General features: G+C 45.4%; 2 protein-coding genes across 3 annotated transcripts in view; both read right to left on the bottom strand.

Moving 5' to 3' along the window:
* The window catches only part of Timeless (timeless circadian regulator), a 30,688-nt gene extending 29,318 nt beyond the window's left edge, over positions 1 to 1,370 (bottom strand). For both annotated transcript variants that reach the window (XM_042699111.1, XM_042699110.1), the window contains exon 1: positions 1,283 to 1,370. The gene's annotated coding sequence lies outside the window, so the exon portion shown is untranslated. The remainder of the gene's footprint in view (positions 1 to 1,282) is intronic.
* Positions 1,371 to 2,946: 1,576 nt separating this feature from the next.
* Positions 2,947 to 7,830, bottom strand: LOC122124345 (major intrinsic protein of lens fiber). The gene is made up of 4 exons (XM_042699073.1): positions 7,444 to 7,830; positions 6,815 to 6,979; positions 6,095 to 6,175; positions 2,947 to 3,310 (listed from the first exon to the last, which is right to left on the bottom strand). The coding sequence occupies exons 1-4, from the start codon at positions 7,801 to 7,803 to the stop codon at positions 3,125 to 3,127; spliced, it is 792 nt and encodes a 263-aa protein (XP_042555007.1). The 5' UTR covers positions 7,804 to 7,830; the 3' UTR covers positions 2,947 to 3,124.
* Between the last annotated feature and the right edge of the window lie 12,058 nt (positions 7,831 to 19,888).

The raw sequence follows: 19,888 nt of genomic DNA, 5'->3' as shown, positions 1-19,888 counted from the left end.
GGTCATGGGGCTTGAACTCTGGGCTGTCCCTGTGCTCCTCAGCTCAAGGCGAGCACTCTATTGCTCGAGCCACAGCGCCACTTCTGGTTTCCTAGTGGTTTGTTGGAGATAAAAGTCTCACAGACTTTCCTGCCCAGGCTGGCTTTGAACCATGATCCTCAGATCTCAGCCTTCAGAGTAGCTGGGATTGCAGGAGTAAGCCACCGGTGCCCGGCTAGTAAGAGTTTTAAGGTTAAAGGGCAATGGTCAGGCTTTTAAAAAAGGTTCTAGGACAGCACACAAGTCAAAGTAAATAAACTGAGACTTGCTAAGCCTGGTATCAGTAGCTCAGGACAGTAATCCTAGCTACTAAGGAGGCTAATATCTAAAGATCATGGTTTGAAGGCGGCTGCCGGCAGGAAGCCCATCAGATTCTTTTTGGTGGTGATGGTAGTGGTCGTGGGGCTTGAACTCTGGGCTTTAACGCTGTCCCTCAGCTCTTCAGCTCAAGGCTAGCGCTCTACCACTTGGGCCACAGCGCCACTACCGTTTTTCTAGTGGTTTATTGGAGATAAAAGTCTCATGGACTTTCCTGCCCAGGCTGGCTTTGAACCGTGATCCTCAGATCTCAGCCTCCTGAGTGGCTAGGATTACAGGCCTGAGCCACCGGCCCTAGGCTCCCATCAGATTCTTATCTCTAACCAACCAGCAAAAAGCCAGAAATGGAGCTGTGGCTCAAGTACTAGAGCACTAGCCTTGAAAACAAACGAACTCAGGGACTGCACCCAGGCCCTGAGTTCAAGGCCCAGCACACAAGAACAAAACTGAATTAGTGGCTACTTGCCTAGCAGACAAACTTGAGCAGAGATGTTTATCCTGCAACTTTACACCCCAGGGGGAAAGGCCAGAATAATTACTTCCATTAAAGAAAAAGATTTCTATCAAACAGCTGTGATTTCAAAGTCCTAATGACCAACAAACTTTTTTTTTTAATCTGAACTGGATAGGGAGTTTTCGAAGTAGCAGTCCTCTGGAACGCTCTGCTCTGGCCCGTGACCAGCTCAGCTCTGGCTGAGAGGCGCGGGGACAGCAGAAGAACCAATCACAGCTTCCCCAGGCCGCAGCGCCCCAGCGAAGACTCGGGTTGCGAATGCGCATGCTCCCCGGGAGCCCCGCCCCCTGCCTTTAAACCTTACGGCGGGACCACAGACTCAGCGATGGGACCGCAGGACAGCGCTGCTTGACACTGCCTGGCGGGTGCAAAGGGATCGTAGGCTACCTACAGCCCTCTCGCCACACTCACCCGCTCTCTGCGGGCTCTCCTGAGCCCCGCAGAGCCAGCAGCCCTCAGACGCCCGGTCGCAGAACTTCCCGCCACCCGGTATGGCTGGGACTGTCCTTGCCTGCGCGGGAAGTGGGGCGGGGCAAGCCGGACTAGTCCACTTGACTGCGGGACGGAGGGGGAAAAGGGGTGACTGGGGCTATAATCAGAAGGGAAGAAAGGACTAGGATTGTTTTTATCTGAGTCAATCCCCTGTAGTCATCGGAAAAGTCATAGCGGTATGAATTTCTTGTTGCATTCTCGTGAAAATTAAGGTCCTTGTGAAGACGAGTTTACATTCTTCCCCTTGTAGTCAAGTGGGCCTAATCCGGAGTCCTAAGTGGTTAGTTAGGAAAGTTACGTTTTATTTGGGCCAAAGTGGAGAGCTGAAGAACCGATGGGAGTTATGGTTGTCTGTCATAACTATAGGCATAAGTCTAAAGCTTGTGAAAGCTATAAAGGGAAGAGACCAGCAATCATTATTCATTATTCAGTTGAGGGTGATCTGGAGCACCGCTTGAGGTGATGTATTGTGCCACCAATTAAAGAAGATACGGCCATGAGCTGGTGGTTCAGGCCTGTAATCCTAGCTACTCAGGAAGCTAACATCTGAGGATTGTGGTTCCAGGCCAGCCCAGGCAGGAAAGTGCAAGAGAGTCTTATCTACAATTAATCACCAGAAGACCGGAAGTGGCACTGTGACTCAAGTAGTAGAGCACTTTCCTTGAGCTGAAGAGCTGAGGGATAGCACTCAGGCCCAGAGTTCAAGACCCACGACTGACAAAAAAAAAAAAAAAGAGAGAGAGAGAGACTAGAGCCAGTGATAAACGCATTAAGATTCCACTTGGACATTTGCTGCAAATAAATCTTGGAAGGGCAACACTTCCTCCATCCTCCCCTACTTTGCTCCAGGCCATCTGATTTCCTGTTTTTGCCTTAAGGTGGCCATTCTAGGTGCCATCTGCCAAGGGATGTTAGACAAACAAGCTAAGCTGCTTTATTTTTCTAGATTCTAGTCTTGCTCACCCCTTAAAGAGGTTGGGAGCTCCCTGGCCCAAGGAGATCCATTAAGGCATAATGAACACACAACCCAGCCAGTGGATGTAGACAGGTTTATGTGGCTTTACAGAACAGCTCAAATCCCAGTGTTCACTTTTCTCAGCGTTACTTCCCCTGCCCAAGTCCCTGGGGCAAGCATCCCTGAAATAAGTAGACTACATTATCCCCTTATGTTCCCCCATACTTTTAGGTACACTTGCATCATGATCTGGGGCCAATACCTCCATTTCCCTTTCCCACCCACCTCCCTTGAGTTCCATCTCCTTGGAATGTCTGGTCTCCTATCTACCATCTGAGAGGACCACCCAGCTTTTCTGCTTCCTCAGAAATCAAGCACCTGGCACTTGACTGGAAGCAATGTAAAGGGCAGAAACTTGAGGTCTCTGTTCCCTGTGTTCACCAAACCAGGCTGAGGAAGGGACATATACTTTGACACCTCATTTCCCTTCCCTAAGCTCGCATTCCCAAAAACTCAGACACAGCCACACTCATCCACATTCATACACACACACACACACACACACACACACACACCACGGCGAAGGGAGGTGGTAGGGGAGGAAGGGAAGTTTGCACCAACCAGCTTATGAATGCAACTTGAAAGATTTCACACAGCAAAAAGGGAGAGGGAGAGAAAAATACACATACATTAAAAAATAAAGAAGTACATGCCCCTCCCCACAGTCTCTTTCTTCATCTTGGGGCTAGCATGGCCCCTCCACAGAAAGCCGGCAGCTTTCTACTTCCTCTCTCCAGCTGGAGATTTTACAGGGCCTGGGTCTTCAGTTCAACAGGTTCCCCTGTGCCCTCTGGTTGTCCATTGGAGTCACTGGGTCTGGTACCCTTGAGGATAGACAGTCTCTCAGAAACACTCTTGAGCCGGGGGAAGAGGAGAAAGTCGTAGAGGAGGCTGCCTAGCCCCCCTCCAATGATTGGACCCACCCAGTACACCTGTGGGAAGAGGAAAGGAATGTTTAGACTTCAGGGGGAGGACTGGGAGGTAAGGCTGCTTCTCTTCTTCCCCCCTCAGTGGAAAACAAGACATTCTATACACAGTGTCACATGCAACTGGCCATTGTCTTAGCTAGAAGTCACTGCTTTTGTGGTATTGGGGATAGGACTCAGAGCCTTGTGCCTGCTAAGCAAGTACTACACTTCACCCCAGTTTGTTTTAAAACTCTTAAGTTGATCTGGCACTGGTGGCTCACGCCTATAATGCTAGCTACTGAGGAGGCTGAGATCTGAGGATAGAGGTTCAAAAGTAGTCCAGGATGAAAGTCCATGAGACTTTTATCTCCAATAAACCGCTGAGAAAACCGTAATTGGTACTGTGGCTCTAGTGCTAGAGTGCTAGCCTTGAGCTGAAGACCTGAGGGACAGCACCCACACCCAGAGTTCAAGCCCCACAACCAACAACAACAACAACAAAAAAAGCAAAGCCAGCCGGGCAGGAAAGTCCATGAGACTCTTATCCCAATTTACCACCAAAAAACTAGAAGTAGAGCTGGGGCTCAAAGGGCTAGAGCACTAGCCTTGAGCAAAAAAACTGAGGGACAGTACCCAGGCCCTGAGTTCAAGCCCCCAACTGACCTAGAAAAAAATTCCCTTATCCTACATATTCTTAGCACATATCTATTATTTGTTATCAGTTTATATATTTCTTGGAAAAAAATGTAAATTGTGGTAAAATATGCTTTGTGACATAACATCAAACACTTTAAAGTTTGCAGTTTAGTAATGTTAAGTATATTTACATAAGCCAGGATCCAGGTGACTCATGCCTGTAATCCCAGATACTCAGGAGGATGTGATCTGAGGATGGAGGTTCAAAGCCAGCCCCAGGAAGGAAAGTCTGTCAGACTCTTTTTTCCAAATAACCACCAGGAAGGAGGAAGTAGCTCTGTGGCTCAAAGTGGTAGAGCACTAGTCTTAAGCAAAAAAGCTCAGGTACAATGCCCAGGCTCTGAATTCAAGCCCCACAACTGGCACACACACACACCACACACATACACACACACACACAAAAAGAAAGTATGTTTACATAATTGTGCAGTCTGTTTCCAGTTTTTTTTCCCCAGTTGTGAATCTAAAGCTCTACAGCTATTAGATAGTAAGTGCCTTTTCCCCCTCCAATTCAGCCCCTGGAAACCACCCTTATACCTTCTGCTTGTACAAAATTGAATAGTCCACAGCACATAAACAGAATTAACTTTTAGTGATTGGCTTATTTTACTTAGTATATATAATGTCCTCAAGGTTCGGGGTTGGTATAAGGTCATAAAAGTTGACATGTTGTAGCATGTCAAAACATCCTTTCTTCTTAAGACTGAATAATATTCCATGTAAGTATAGACCATATTTTATTTACCCATTCAGCTGTCAAAGGATAGTAGGGTTGCTTCCATCTTTTCTTTATTGTGAATAATGATACTATGAAGATGCATATGTAGCTTTAAAGTTTTTTTTTAATTATTTTCATGTTTAGTTTGCATATGGCCTAAACAACATAGACATAACCAATATTTGTTGAAGACAAATACTAGATTCTGTGCTAAATGTTCTGCACAGACAACTTCATTTTATAGTTAGAGAAACTGAGGCACAGAATGATTGGGTTATTTTCCCAGGATCACACAAAAGACTAGTAAAGTATTAGAATTGAGGGGAAGCTCAGGCCCATTTGCAGTCATGCTCATTCTGACTTTTTTTTTCTTTTTGGTGCCAGTACCAGGGCTTGAACTCAGAACCTTGTACTCTACCACTTAGTCACACATCTGGTCCAGCATTTTCCTGGTTAGAGATGGAGTCTAGCAGACATTTCGGCTCAGATGAGCTTTGAACCACCATCCATCCCCCAGGTCTCAACCTCCTGAGTAGCTAGGATTACAGGCATGAGCCACTGGTGCTGGGCACACATCCTGCTTTTTGGGAGTTTCAGTGTGTGTGTGTGTGTGTGTGTGTGTGTGTGTGTGTGTGTGTGTGTGTGTGTGTGTGTGTGTGTGTGTGTGTGTGTGTGTGTGTGTGTGTGTGTGTGTGTATATACACACACACACACTCTCTCTCCCCTCTTTGGTTAGTCATGGAACTTGGGCTCAAGGCCTGAATGCTGTTTCTGAGCTTCTTTTGCTCAAAGCTAGCACTCTTGCCACCTGAGCCATGGTTCCATTTCTGGCTCTTTTGGGGGGTAGTTTATTGAAGATAAGAGTTTCATGGATTTTCCTGCCTGGGCTGGCTTTGAACTGTGATCCTCAGATCTCAGCCTCCTGAGTAGCTAGGATTAAAGATGTGAGCCATGAGCACCTAGCTTTGTCTTCATATTTTTAGTTGTCTGTCATAGCTTTATTCAGAGGATACTTGGTTAAAATTCTGAAATCCAACAACCCCAAATCCAACTAAAAAAGGAACAATATAAGTAACAGCTTTTTTGTTGTTGTTTGTTTTGTTTTAAGAGAAGGAGTTCTTTCTATGTTCCCCAGGCTGGCCTCAAACTTCTGTGCTCAAATAATCCTCCATCCTCAGCCTTTATAGACACACACTACCACATCCAGCTAAGAGCCTCAACTTCTAGTAAAGTAACTCAACCTGCTCACACAGGTATACCACGCTCTCTTGACAGCCCCTTAGCTGTGGGTTACCCAAAGCAACCAACATATCCAGATGGAAAGCAGGAACCAAATCTGAAATTTGTAGTCCAGCCCCATCCAGAGGGGCTCAAGGATCTTAACCCTTACTCACCCAGTGGTTGGTGAAGTTCCGGGTAAGAATGGCAGGAGCAAAGGAGCGGGCAGGATTCATCCCTGCACCAGTATAATACATCTGCAAGAGACAAGATTGTAACTGAGATTCGCCCCTCCCACTCAGCTTCTCTCCTCACAGACCACCATTGACAGCTGCTAGCTAGTCTCCAGCCAGCAGCCAGTAAGAACAGACAAAGCTACAAGATTTTCCTCCTAGGATTCCCTTAGTGGATGGGGATGCCGAAACTAGGGACCAACAGTGGGCCCAGACGCAAAGTTCTAGTCTACCCATGTATTTCTCTTTGGATCAAGAAGGACTAGATATTGTCACAAGAGTAGGGCTTGGGCAGGATTGATTCCTCTAGGCTGAGTGATAGAGGGAGGTAGATAATGTTCATGTTTGAATATGGAATGGCCTGGTGGCTCACACCTGAAATCCTAGCTAGGCAGGAAGCTGAGGTCTAAGGATTATGGTTCAAAGTCAGCCCAGGTAGGAAAGTCTGTGAGACTCTTCCAATTAACCACCAAAAAGTCAAAAGTGGAGCTATGGCTTAAGCAGTAGAGCATTATCTTTGAGCAAAAAAAAGCAAAGGAACAGTGCCTCAGCCCTGAGTTCAAGCCCCAGGACAGGCACAAAACAAAACAATCTTTAAAAGTTGAGAAAGGTTTAGGAAACCTGAAATTCTTGAATGAGAAATTGTTCCCCTCTCCTGCTTACCCCAAAGAGGTGGCCCAGGGTCAGGGAGAAGCCAACTGCCAGGGCCACGGAGCCCAGCCGGCCATTCCGCCTCTCATCATAGGTAGCAAAGATGCAGAGCACGAACTGGAGTGTCAGGAAGATCTCCACAGTGGTGGCCTGGCCCACACTCACCCCAGCATGCAGCTGACCAAAGGAAGAAGAGATGAATTCAGCTCATTAGAAAGCCATAGTATTACCTACTCAAGGCTTCCCACATAGTCCCCTTAGGGCATCAGTTCCAAGAGAGGAGGAATGTACAACCCCCCTTCATGGTAAATGAATTTATATCCTGTCTTCTAACAAACTTTCACAGAGGAAACAGTTGCTGATTGTGCCCATTTACATGGATGAGGCAATTGAGGCCCCATAAGGTAAAATTGGTTTTCCCAAGGACCTGTAAGGAGTTGAAAGGAAAGCTGGAACTTGAACTCAAGTTTCTTCATGCTCTATTTTGGGGTTCTCTGCCTTCCTTACCCCTCCAAGCAACTGTTAATCCTTCCTCACACTCAGAAACACACACACACACACACACACACACACACTATTGCACCAGTCAGAATAATCATTGAGACATCAAGTTCCCCCCATCCCTTGAAGCTGCCCATTACCGTGTTGAGTGCTAGGTTTCCTCGGACGGCTGGCGGGGTAACACTGTACAGCACAGCTGCCCCAGCCACAGCTCCCAGGAGCTGGGCTGCCATATAGCAGAAGGCACGGAGCAGGGACATCTGGGAGCCCACAAGGAAGGCAAAGGTGACTGCAGGATTGACATGGGCTCCACTGATGTGGCCCACCGTCTGCACCAGTGTAGCCAGGGCCAGGCCAAAGGCCAAAGCCACCTGCAAGACATGCAGGGGTCCCGGGGCCCAGCGCAGGGAGGATCCCAGCCCAAAGAAGACATAGAAGAGGGTGGCAAAGAACTCAGCGAATATAGCCCTCCAGAAGGAGGTGGATCGCAGTTCCCACATGGCAGGGGGGATGGGCACAGTGCCTGGGTCCCTAATACCCCCCTGGACTGGTCTGAGTGGACAGTCCCCTTTATAGAGGATTCTTAATCCCTGGGAGGGGCAGGCAGAGATAGCTGGGCCAGCCTCTTAACCCATTCACAGCTGTGGAGGGCTGAGTCCACTCCCACATATCTGATACAGCTACTGGATTTTTCCTTTCCTCCACAATTGGGAGATGAGCCCAGAGAGCCATGTGCCATGAGGGTGAGGCTCATGGATGGAGAACTGGAACAGTAGGTTTCCTCTATTTGTGTGTGGAAGTTGGGGTTCACAGTCCTGACTGATATCTGCATCTACTTTAGAACATTCTTCAGAAATCTCCTTGGAAGTTGGGTCAAGCTGAATTCACTTTGTGCAGCATATAGACTGTGCTCTTGGGGGGCCTCAGACTCCTCTGAGTTTGCCCAGGGTGAGGGTGGGGGCGGGGGTAAGAAGTGGGGTTCAGCAGAGAATTTGGATAACTGAAGAGAATTCTTTAGTTCCCTAGGATTAGAGAGCCTTCTCTCATTGGCTGGTTTGGGCTGGAATCTGTGGACCCTGCAGCTCTGGGATAGAATAGTTCTGCTGTGTCTGGCTTTCTCCAAGCCCATGTTCCCTACCCCCAACCCAGGCCAGCACCTGCCTTTCCAAACTCAGCCTTGTCATTTAAACCACAGAGGCAGGTCGGGGAAGAAGTACAGGCTGCAAGTGGAGTTGGACAGCCTAGAAAGAGGAAAAGAGTCAGTAGTTAAACCTCAGAGTCTGCTTGTATTTCATCTTTCCTAACTAGAAAACAGAATTCTGGCTGTAAAGTAATGTGAAGATCCAATGTTGTGTAAGAGTCAAGATTGGGACACTGGAATCCTAAGCCTAGATCCCCAGGGATAGGACTAGAGGTGATGAATTGAATCTAGGAAAACAGGCTGGTCAAAGAGACAGATAACAGTGATGTGGGAAGCAAAAGAGGTTCAAGCTCGGGCTTGGTGAGGGACTGGGTACCTAAAGGAGAGAGCTATGCAGGAAGAGAACACAAAATGGGACACACTGCTAGACTCCTTCATCTCCACTTCCATACCAAGCGAGTCACGCAGGTCACAGCTTTTCCCATGAAGTCCTAGTTTCAACAGTATATGTATATTTCTGTGATTGTCAAGGTTCTAGTTTGGGGGCTGGGAAGGTGGCCTTGCATGCATGAGGCCCTCGGTTCGATTCCTCAGCACTACATAAGCAGAAAAAGCCGGAAGTGGGGCTGAGGCTCAAGTGATAGAGTACTAGTCTACAAGTGAAGAGCTGAGGGACAGCACCCAGGCCCAGAGTTCAGGCTCCATGGCTGACAAAAAAAAAAGTTTTAGTTTTTCTGCTGGATGGCTTTTAATTATCATTAAAAATAAATTTCCAATATGAGCGTCAGTGGCTTATACCTGTAATCCTAGCTACTCAGCTGGCTGAGATCTGAGGATCAAGGTTCAAAGCCAACCTGGGCAGGAAAGTATGTGAGACCCTTATCTCCAATAAACCACCAGAAAACTGGAAGTGGTGCTGTGGCTCAAGTGGTAGAGCCCTCACCTTGAGCTGAAGAGCTGAGGGATAACACCCAGGCCCAGAATTCAAGACCCACGACGACTACCACCACCAACAAAAAAAACCTTACAGACACCAGAGGCTCACGCCTATAATCCTAGCTACTTAAGAGGCTGGGATCTGCACCGCACTCGTGGCTCACGTCTGTAATCCTAGCTACTCAGGAGGCTGAGATCTGAGGATCATGGTTCAAAGCCAGCCTGGGCAGGAAAGTCTATGAAACTCTTATCTCCAATAAAAACCACCAGAAAACCGGAAGTGGTGCTGTAGCACAAGTGGTAGAGTGCTAGCCTTGAGCTGAAGAGCTGAGGGACAGCGCTCAGGCCCAGAATTCAAGCACTATGACTGACAAAAGAAAAAAAAAAAAAGAGGCTGAGATCTGATGACCAAGCTTTGAAGCCACCCAAGGCAGATTAAGTCTGAGAGACTCTTATTTCCAGTTTACTAGTAAAAAGAGCCAGAAGTGAAAGTGTGGCTCAAGTTGTAGAGCACTAGCCTTAAACAAAAAGGCCCTGAATTCAAGTCACAGTATCAACCCTCAAAACAATAAATAAAATAAATAGCTGAAGGTATAGTTTAGGACTACTTGCCTAGTTAGTGCAAGGCCCTAAGTTCAAACTCTAGCACCACACACAAAAAAATGAATGAATGAACAAATAAATAAATAGAATGATGCCAGTTTTAAACAAACAAAACCAGATGTAGTTATACATGCCTATAATCCCAGCACTGGGTGGACAGGAGAACTAGAATCCAAGGCCAGCCCAAGCTATAAATAAATAATTTAACCAGGGCTGAGAGAGGATATCATGAATAAAAGTCTTCTGTGTAGCCTGTACTCATAAGCAACAGCAATAGCAAATGAGGGATTATAGGCGTGCACCACCACGCACGGCTGGCTTTAGTGCTTTCTAGGTGGACATGTTATCAACAGTAGACATAAGCTCCAGGGAAGCAAAAACCATCTCTGATCTGTACACCGCTGCAAACCTGGGGTTTGACATACAGAAGACAGAAAATAAGTATTTGTTCAATCATTCTAACATAAACAGTAGACTCAATTTATTCTGGATCAAATAAGATAATGTAGTGCCTGGTTCAGAGCACAACACTTAACAAATAAGAGCCATTCATTAGGGTTTTATTAGTGGGAAGAGTTTATCTCAAAACCCTACAGCCTCTTGTAAGAAGAAACAGAAGAAACAGAAGGGCAAATGTATGCCAGCATCCCTCCCCTATTCCTTAACAAATGTCAACTACAACTCTATGGAGATCCAAATCCAACCTCAGCCCATTTCTGAGTTTCAGTCTCCCCACTTAGTTGAATGTCAGCCTCTTTCTTATCTAACTGGAAATGAAAACAGGCACTGGCAGGGGCTCACACCTGTAACCCTAGCTACTCAGGAGGCTGAGGTCTGAGGTTTGGGGTTTGAAGCCTACCTAGGCAGATAAATCTGTGAGACTCTTGTTTCTAGTTAATTAGTAAAAAAGCCAGAATGGAAAATCTGCAAGAAAGCACAGGAAGGGGCGAGCGACACTATTCAAAAAGAAATGTATTTATAGGGCTGGGAAGGTGGCTCAGTGGTAGATCGCTTGCCTTGCATGCCTGAGGCCCTGGGTTCGATTCCTCAGCACCACATAAGCAAAAAGAAAAAAAGCTGGGAGTGGCGCTGTGGCTCAAGTGTTAGAGTGCTAGCCTTGAGCTGAAGAGCGCAGGAAGAGTGCCAGGGCCAGAGTTCAAGCCCCACAACAACAAATAAATGTGTGTGTATGTGTGTGTGTGTGTGTGTGTGAATAGTTATTAGCAAAAGGAGTAGAGAGAAACATTTTATTTTTGTGGGTTAGTCTTCATCAGAAAAAGTATGGAAGTGACTATGGTTATCCATATACAAGCTTTGACTTCGGGAATATAAATGTAAGGGTCAGGAAACTTTTTAGCTACTTGAAATTTTGTAGTGCAGAGCTCAAAAGTAATGTAAATATTAGCATTTGGGAAATTGTGTAATGGGTAAAAAGTACATATATTTCTAAAGATTGATTAATGTAAACAAAGCATGCATGTTAAAAACAAAAACAAAACAACAAATGGCTCAAGTGGTAGAGCACTAGCCTTGAGCAGAAAAAGCTAAAAGCTAAAGCACGGCACCCAGACCCTGAGTTCAGGACTCAGTACTGGTACAAAACTAAAACCCAAAATTAATTTAAGGGTTGGGAATGTGGCTTAGTGATGGAGTGCTTGCCTATCATGCATGAAGCCCTGGGTTCCATTCCTCATTTCTATATAAACAGAAAAAGCTGCAAGTGAATTGTGGCTCAAGTGGTAGAGTGTAAGCCTTGAGCAAAAAAGAAGCTCAAGACTCAGTGCCCAGGCCCTGAGTTCAAGCCACAGGATTGGCAATAATAATAATAATAATTTTAATTTAATGAATATGCTCAATGTTTTGTATTAACCTAGCTCTTTGCTTTTTTAATTGTTTTTAAGTTTTTTGGTGACACTAAGGTGTAAGTCCGGGCCATATGCTTGTTAGGCAGGACACCCAACTTTGCCCTTTTTTCTTTAGTTAATTTTCTCATAGGGTCTCTTCCTGTCTCAAATGGTTTTGGCTATGTTCCTCCAACTTTACACCTTCCCAGATAGCTGGGATGAAAGATGCACACCTCCATGCTAAGCTTTTTTTTTTTCATTGACATAGTCTCAGTTTTTGCCTAAGTTGGCTTCAAATTGCAATCCTCCTGATCACCACCTCTTGGGAAAATAAGGTTACAAGTATGAGCCGTTGCGTCCAGTCTTTATTGTTTTTTATCATCATTATTATTATTGAGACAGGACCTTATTATGTAGTCCAGACTGGGCTTGAATTGAAAGGATCCCCTTTCCTCAGCCTTCCTAATAGCTGTGATTATTTACAGGTGTCCAGCTAGACATTTAAAACAAAATAAAACAAAAACAGGCTATATCTCTCTTTAGAGGTAAACTGACCTAGTTATACAACCACTTAAAATAATAGGAGCCAGGCACAGTAGCTCATGCCTGTAATCCTACCTACTCAAGAGGCTGAGATCTGAGGATCGCAGTTCAAAGCCAGCCCAGGCAGGAAAGTCCATGAGACTCTTTTTTTTGGGGGGGAGGGGTCAGTTGTGGGGGCTGAACTCTGGGCCTGGGTATTGTCCCTCAGCATTTCAGCTCAAGGCTAGCGCCCTACCACTTGAGCCACAGTGTCACTTATGACTTTTTTCAGCTTATATGGTGCTGAGGAATCAAACACAGGGCCTCATGCATGCGAGGCAAGCACTTCTACCACTGAGCCAACTTCCCAGCCTCCAAGAGACTCTTATCTCCAATAAACCACTAGAAAACCGGAAGTGGCACTGTGGCTCAAGCGGTAGAGAGCTGGCCTTGAGCTGAAGATCACAGGGACAGTGCTCAAGCCCAGAGTTCAAGCCCCAAAACCGACCAAAAAAAAAAAAAATAGGGCTGAGCATGTGGCTTAGTGGTAGAATGCTTGCCTAGCATACACAAAGCATTGGGTTCAATTCCTCAGTACCACATAAACAGAAAAAGCTAGAAGTGGCACTGTGGCTCAAATGGTAGAGTGTTAGCCTTGAGTAAAAAGGGACAGTGCCCAGGCCCTGAGTTCAAGCCTCACGACTGGCAAAAAATAAAATAAAAATAAAAAGAAGTGGACTCTGGCCTTGCACGAGTCCCTGCTTTGTAAGGGACTCAATGCCAGTGGTCCAACAGTCACTGAGAAGTCCACTGCCAGGCTGCCTGGCCCACCAGGTGAATATCAACATGGTGAATACCAACCCTAGACACAGAGGCTGGCCTGCTTATCTGTGAGACTAGAGATGCTAAGACCAGGGATGAGAGCACACGTACTATTTCTCATTGCCCTAAGTCAATATCTACCCCTGCTGTGGTTTGAATATGGATAGTGTTCTCCCAAAAGGAACCTGTGGTAAAGTCTTGGTCCCAGGAGGGTGCTAGTGAGAGGTACTGTGACTATGAAGTCATTGGGGGTGTGTCCTCTAAGGGGACTTTGAGACTCTGGTTTTCTTTCTCTCTGTTTTGCTTCCTGGCTCATGAAGTAAGCAGTCTGCTCTTCTCCACATTCCCACCATGATAGGATGTTCTTGCCAGATGCCCAAAACAGTGGGCTCAATCAGTGTTGGACTGAAACATTCAGAACTATGCGCCAAATAAAACTCTCCTAAGTATAAGTTAATTGCCTCTGGTTTTTTATTACAGTGATAGATAGTTGATTAATACAATCAACCTGGAAGTGCTAAGCAAAAGATCTGTGACAAGTCATCCAAATTTCTGAGCTGCTGAATGTAACACATTGGCCTATATGCTTTGGATCATTGTGGTTTAATGAGAAGCTGCACAAAATAGCAGTTCCCCTGCTTTTCTCATTCCTTAAACTCCTACCAGCTAACTACCTTCATTACCTACCCAATGTTGTTCTCCTCAAGAAGGAGAAAATTGTTTACCTGGGTGACCAGCTGGGATGCTACCTTGGGTAGTGTTAGGTAGAAAAGCCAGAGGCAGCTGGGTGCCGGTGGCTCACGCTTGTAATCCTAGCTACTCAGGAGGCTGAGATCTGAGGATTGCGGTTCAAAGCCAGCCCGGGCAGGAAAATCCGTGAGACTCTTATCTCCAATAAACCACTAGAAAACCAGAAGTGGTGCAGTGGCTCAAGCAGTAGAGCGCTCACCTTGAGCTGAAGAGTGCAGGGACAGCACCCAGGCCCAGAGTTCAAGCCCAATGACCGACAAGAAGAAGAAGAAGAAGAAGAAAGAAGAAGCCACCAGAGGCCAGAGGCCAGTATGGTTCCTATGTTCTGCCATTAGGATATAAGCCACGCCTTTGAGAAGGTCAAGCTGTGGTGTGCTACGGTCAGAGCTGGATTTGTCTGTGTCCTCCACTTAACACTTATACCAGACTCCTTACCACCATCCCATAGCCATGGCTGGCTATTGGGGATTAAAGACTGCACCTGGCATGGAGCTCCTATTGGGGCATGAGGCCCTAAGTATCACCCCTACAAACCAGGGTGACAGTATCCAAGCCTTTGGCTAATACATATCTCCAAAATTACTGTTTTTGGATACTCTGGTTAAGAACGGGAAGGAAAATCAGTCTGTCTGTCCAGGCTGGCAGTGTCCATCACATGCAACATCCTTCTTTATACCCTCTTTCCTAAAAAAACAAAACAAAACACAAAAAAAACAGCTCAGGGCTGAAGGTGCAGTTCAGTGGTACAGAACTTGCCTAGCATAATCTGGGTTCAATCTTCAGCACTGCAAAATCGGGCCACAGACACTTAATTATGAATCTATTGACCCTCAGGCATCTGATCTGGGAAGAAAGAAAGACTGGAGGAGAGAATAAGGAAGTGGTAAAAGAATAAACCATATCATGGTTGGACTGGGACTTAGTGGAGAAGATGAAGAGTCTCAATCTTCAATGGAGAGAAATCGCCATTTCTCCTCATCTGAGGGATTACCTCCCATATCACTGTTTTGCCAGCCTGGTCCAAAGTGATTGTTAATATCCTGCTCCAGTTTGGAGACTACCTTTCTAGGTGTAGGTGAGTGGGACGGAGAGATGAGAAACAAGTGTTGTTAAGTGCTCAGGGAGAAAGTGCGCCATCATGTTCACTGAGTTGGGGCCCTTCCCAGGAACCTTAAACACTCACACCCAGGCATCTTCTGTCCCCATTCTTTGCTCTCTTCTACCAGTTTTTCTTCCTCTTGACATCTTTGACCACAGGTTCCTTGAGTAAAGGCCATGATCTGATGGTGGCTTCTATTAACCAGAGATCCACAGGGAAGGCTCTCTACCCATCTGTATGATGTTAGGTTTTAAGACCCAGAGAAGTAAGAAAAAAGTGGAATTAAGTATCTGAAAGATAAGCTAAGCTAAGGCTATCTCATCTCTCACCAGAAACGGGGTAAATAAGTGAGATGCTACAGTGCTAAATTAGCAACTGAACCACTGGGTAGCAGTGTACCTTTGGGAAATTCCTGGGGATACCTACGATCACATAGAATGTACCCCAATTCATCTTCTATTCTTTTTTTTCTATTATTTTTTTTTTCTTTCACTCTACTCAGCTGATTTTTAAATTTCTTTTGCAGCACTGAGGATTGAATCCACTTATCCTATTTACAACTTTAAAAAGAAGTCCCTTTTCTCAGTTCCAGAGAATATTGTAGAAGCAGTCCATTCTAATAGGGAGGAATCTGTAAATAGAGCAATTTGTCATGTTTTATTCCTCCACAGTAGGTCCCATGTGATCATCACAGATACTGCTGAGGTGCTCCAGGACTGACTCATCACCCTTCAGTGTCTCCTCCTCAGCCATGCCCTATCATCATGATCTAACAAGGTTTTTTGTTTTTGTTTTTTCCAGTCATGGGGCTTGAACTATGGGCCTGGGTGCTGTCCCTCAGTTCTTCAGCTCAAGGCTAACGCTCTACCACTTGAACCATGGCAACACTTCCGGCTTTCTGGTGGTTAATTGGAGGTAGGAATTTCACGGAGTTTCTTCCCTGAGCTGTCTTTGAACAGATCTCAGCCTCCTGAGTAGCTAGGATTACAAGCATGAGCCATCAGCACCTGTTTTTTTCTAACAAGGTATTTTTAAGTTCCTTAAGGAACATCAGTCCACCTAAAATCTGAGGATCATGGTTTAAAGCCAACTCTGTCAGGAAAGTCTGTAAGAATCTTTATTTTTTCCCCCCTTTTCCTTAATCAATCATGGGCTTGAAATCAGGGCCTAGGTGCTGTTCCTGAGCTCTTTTACTCAACGCTAGCACTCTACCATTTTGAGCCATAGAGCCACTTCTGGTTTTCTGATAGTTTATTGGAAATAAGTGTCTCACAAAAACCATGCGCCCGTGGCTCATACCTGTAATCCTAGCTACTCAGGAGGCTGAGATCTGAGGATTGCAGTTCAAAGCCAGTCCACCGTGAGATTCTTACCTCCAATTAGCCACTCAAAAACCAGAAGTAGCATTGTGGCACAAGTGGTAGAGCACTAGTCTTGAGCACAAAGACGCTCAGGGACAGCACTGGGCCCTGAATCTAATAGCCTCACGATCAGGGGAGGGGCAGTGAAGAGGAGGGGGAAAAGTCTCACAGACTTTCCTGCCCAGGCTGGCTTTGAATCGGGATCCTCAGATCTCAACTTCCTGAGTAGCTAGGATTACAGGTGTGAGCCACCAGTGCCTGGCCCCAGGAGACTCTTATTTCCAATTAATCACCTAAAAACCTGAAGTGCAGCTGTGACTCAAAGTGATAATACACTAGCCTTGAGCAAAAAAGCTTAGGGGCAGTTCCCAAGCCCTGAGTTCAAGCCCTATGACTGACAAAAAAAAAAAAAATCAGTCTTGCTGTTCTTGTGAGGTGGTCAAGGAACAAATAAGATATACTTAAGCAGTAAATAAATAATATATGTGTGTTAAATTAGCTGTATAGATGATTTATGAATTAATGACACACCAACATAATTTATTATCATGTACTGAATGTCCTCTCTAGTGCTTTCAGGGTTTGTGAATAGAGATATGGTCCTCAGGAACTGGGTGACCATCCATCAGTTTCCACCATGTAGAATATCCCAGCCCCATACTCAGAATGCCAGGTCAGCATGTAACCAGCTCCATTGTGTGGACAGTTACAGTAGCACAAAGGCCTCAACAGAGCACAAGCCAGCCCAGCAGCCCCTTTGGCTAGCTCCAGAGGCCTCCCCACCCCCTCCTCTCTCTTTCTCTGGTTATGCTTTGCTGACTGCTGACTCCTGGCAAAGCCTAGAACAATCACCAAGCTCTGAGTGCATCACCCCTCTCCCATCCATAGTTCAGAGATCCAATTAGCACTTGGATCATATTGAAATAGGGCAATCCAAGATGCAGAATAATCAAAGGATTATTATATCTTTATCCTTGCCTCTTGTTTCCTCTTTATTTTTAATACTTCTTTTAAATAATCTTACTATTTTTGTTGTTGTTATGTGTTTCTGAGGAATTGAACCCAGGGCCTAATCCATGCTAGGCAAGCACTCTACCACTAAGCCACCTTCCCAGCCCCATCTCTTTCCTTTCTAGGGAGTTAGATAAAACCTAAAGCAAGGCAGACCAATGGTCAGTATGGGTCTTCATATGTGTTATCTTACACATTGGTATTCCCTAAGGTTGTGCCTTAAGTTTGTTTCCTCTAATCTATACACTTTTTTTTTTTTTCAGTTATGAGGCTTGAACTCTGGACCTGGGTGCTGTCCCTCAGCTCTTTCGCTGAGGTTCTGAGTGGCTTATTGGAGATAAGAATCTCATAGACTTTCCTGCCTGGGCTGGCTTTGAACCGAGATCCTCAGATCTCAGCCTCCTGAGTAGCTGGGATTACAGGCGTGAGCTACCAGTGCCTGGCTAGTTTGTCTATTCACTTTCATTGGATGACTTCATCAACATTTTCATGTGGTTTTCCATAGATACCTCAAATTTAGCCTATCTAAACTTAACTAATTATCTTTTCACATTCCAACATGCCTCTCCTTCCTTATCCCCTAAGTCAGAAACCATGAATCCCAGGGCTGGGAAGGTGGCTCAGTGGTACAGCGCTTGCCTTGCATGCATGAGGCCCTGGGTTCGATTCCTCAGCACCACATAAGCAGAAAAAAAAAAGCCAGAAGTGGCGCTGTGGCTCAAGTGGTAGAGCGCTAGCCTTGAGCGAAGAGCTGAGGGACAGCGCCCAGGCCCAGAGTTCAGGCCCCATGACCGGACCCAAAAAAACAAAACAAAAAAAAAACAACAACCATGAATCCTTCTCCATTAAATCAGTCACCAGCTCTTCTCTAATTCTACCAAGTTAGACAGATGAGCTCATACCATACCTTCTCTGAGAACTCTGGTGTCCACAGACCCTGTTTGTCTCTGACCTCTCCAATTCATGCCCCATGCTGCTACCACCTTTACCTTTCTAGGAGGACGTGCAATTTGTCATTTCTGTATATCTGCAACAGTTCCTGAATGCCTGGGAAAAGTTTAAACTCATATCATAGCATATATGGCCTTCATGATAGAGCTTCTCTCATGCCCCAACATACAACTGCGAAAACATGTGTTCCTTGTATTCCCTCAGACACTCACTGTTTCATAACCCAGTGCTTTAGCCTAAGCTGTTCTCTCTACCTGAAATGTCCTTTTGTCTGTCAAGAAAAAAAATCTATCACTTCTAAAATTCTATCACTGCATGAAAATGTTAAAATAATTTACTTAATAATGAGGCATGTAAATGACCTGAATTATGGAAGTAAATTCATTAGATGAATGGCTAGTCTATAAAAGTAAAATATTGGACTGGGAATGTGGCTTAGTGGTAGAGTGCTTGCCTTGCATGCATGATGCCCTGGCTTCGATTCCTCAATACTACATAAGTAGAGAAGGCTGGAAGTGGTGCTTCAACTCAAGTGTTAGAGTGCTAGCCTTGAGCAAAAGAAGCTAACACACAGTGCCCACGCCCTGAGTTTAAGCCCCAGGACTGCTGAAAGAAAAAAAGAGAGAGAGGAAGGAAGGAAGGAAGTGCAGAAATGCACTCTTTATCTGACTTATGTAATTGTTACTCCTCTGTACATAACCTTTTCAATAACATTTTTTCTTAATTGCCTGAACTCTGGGCCTGGGCACTGTCCCTCAGCTCTTCAGCTCAAGGCTAGCACTCTACCACTTGAGCCGCAGTGCCACTTCTGGCTTTTTCTGCTTATGTGGCGCTTAGGAATCGAACCCAGGATCTCATGCCTGTGAAGCAAACACTCTACCACTGAACCACCTTCCCAGCCCCACCCCACTCCCAATTTTTTTAAGTAAAATGATATGACAGGCAAATTTATTCTGAGTAAGGAATAATGGAGGTGTCTTAAGTGACAAATAGTGTGTATCTACTGTTTTAGCCCTCATGTCACCTTGTTCTTTATTATGAAAATAAAAAGCACTGATAGACCAGCTGAAGCAATTTCACCTTCTAGCATTTTCCTCATAAAGGCAGCAAAACTTGTTTCTCACATTTAGCTGGCTGATAAAGTTTGGCCAGACTGAACCCTGGTGGAAAGAATAGGCTACTGCACACTGAAGATGTACACATACAACTCCCTTTTCTACTGTCATTTTTTATTTAAAAAAATGTGTGACTAGGAACATGGCTCAAGTGGTAGAGTACCTGTCTACTGTCTACTGTCTACTTATAAAAGAGGAACATGTAAATGCTTGCCACAATTCATCTGTGGGTGAATAAAGACAATATTCCAAATTGAGTGGTTATTTTGATAAATGATCATCTTTGAAGCAAAACAGTAGTTTTCAACTGGAAGATCAATTGGTTTTGTGTGTCACACTTTTCAGGACAGGTAAGTTTTTTGTTTTTTTTTTTTGGGTCCGGGCGTGGGGCCTGAACTCTGGGCCTGGGCGCTGTCCCTCAGCTCTTCAG

The sequence above is a fragment of the Dipodomys spectabilis genome, unplaced genomic scaffold (assembly GCF_019054845.1).
Source record: "Dipodomys spectabilis isolate Male_0828 unplaced genomic scaffold, ASM1905484v1 ptg000234l, whole genome shotgun sequence".
Classification (NCBI taxonomy): Eukaryota; Metazoa; Chordata; class Mammalia; order Rodentia; family Heteromyidae; genus Dipodomys; species Dipodomys spectabilis.
This window is presented reverse-complemented; position numbering and strand designations above follow the sequence as displayed.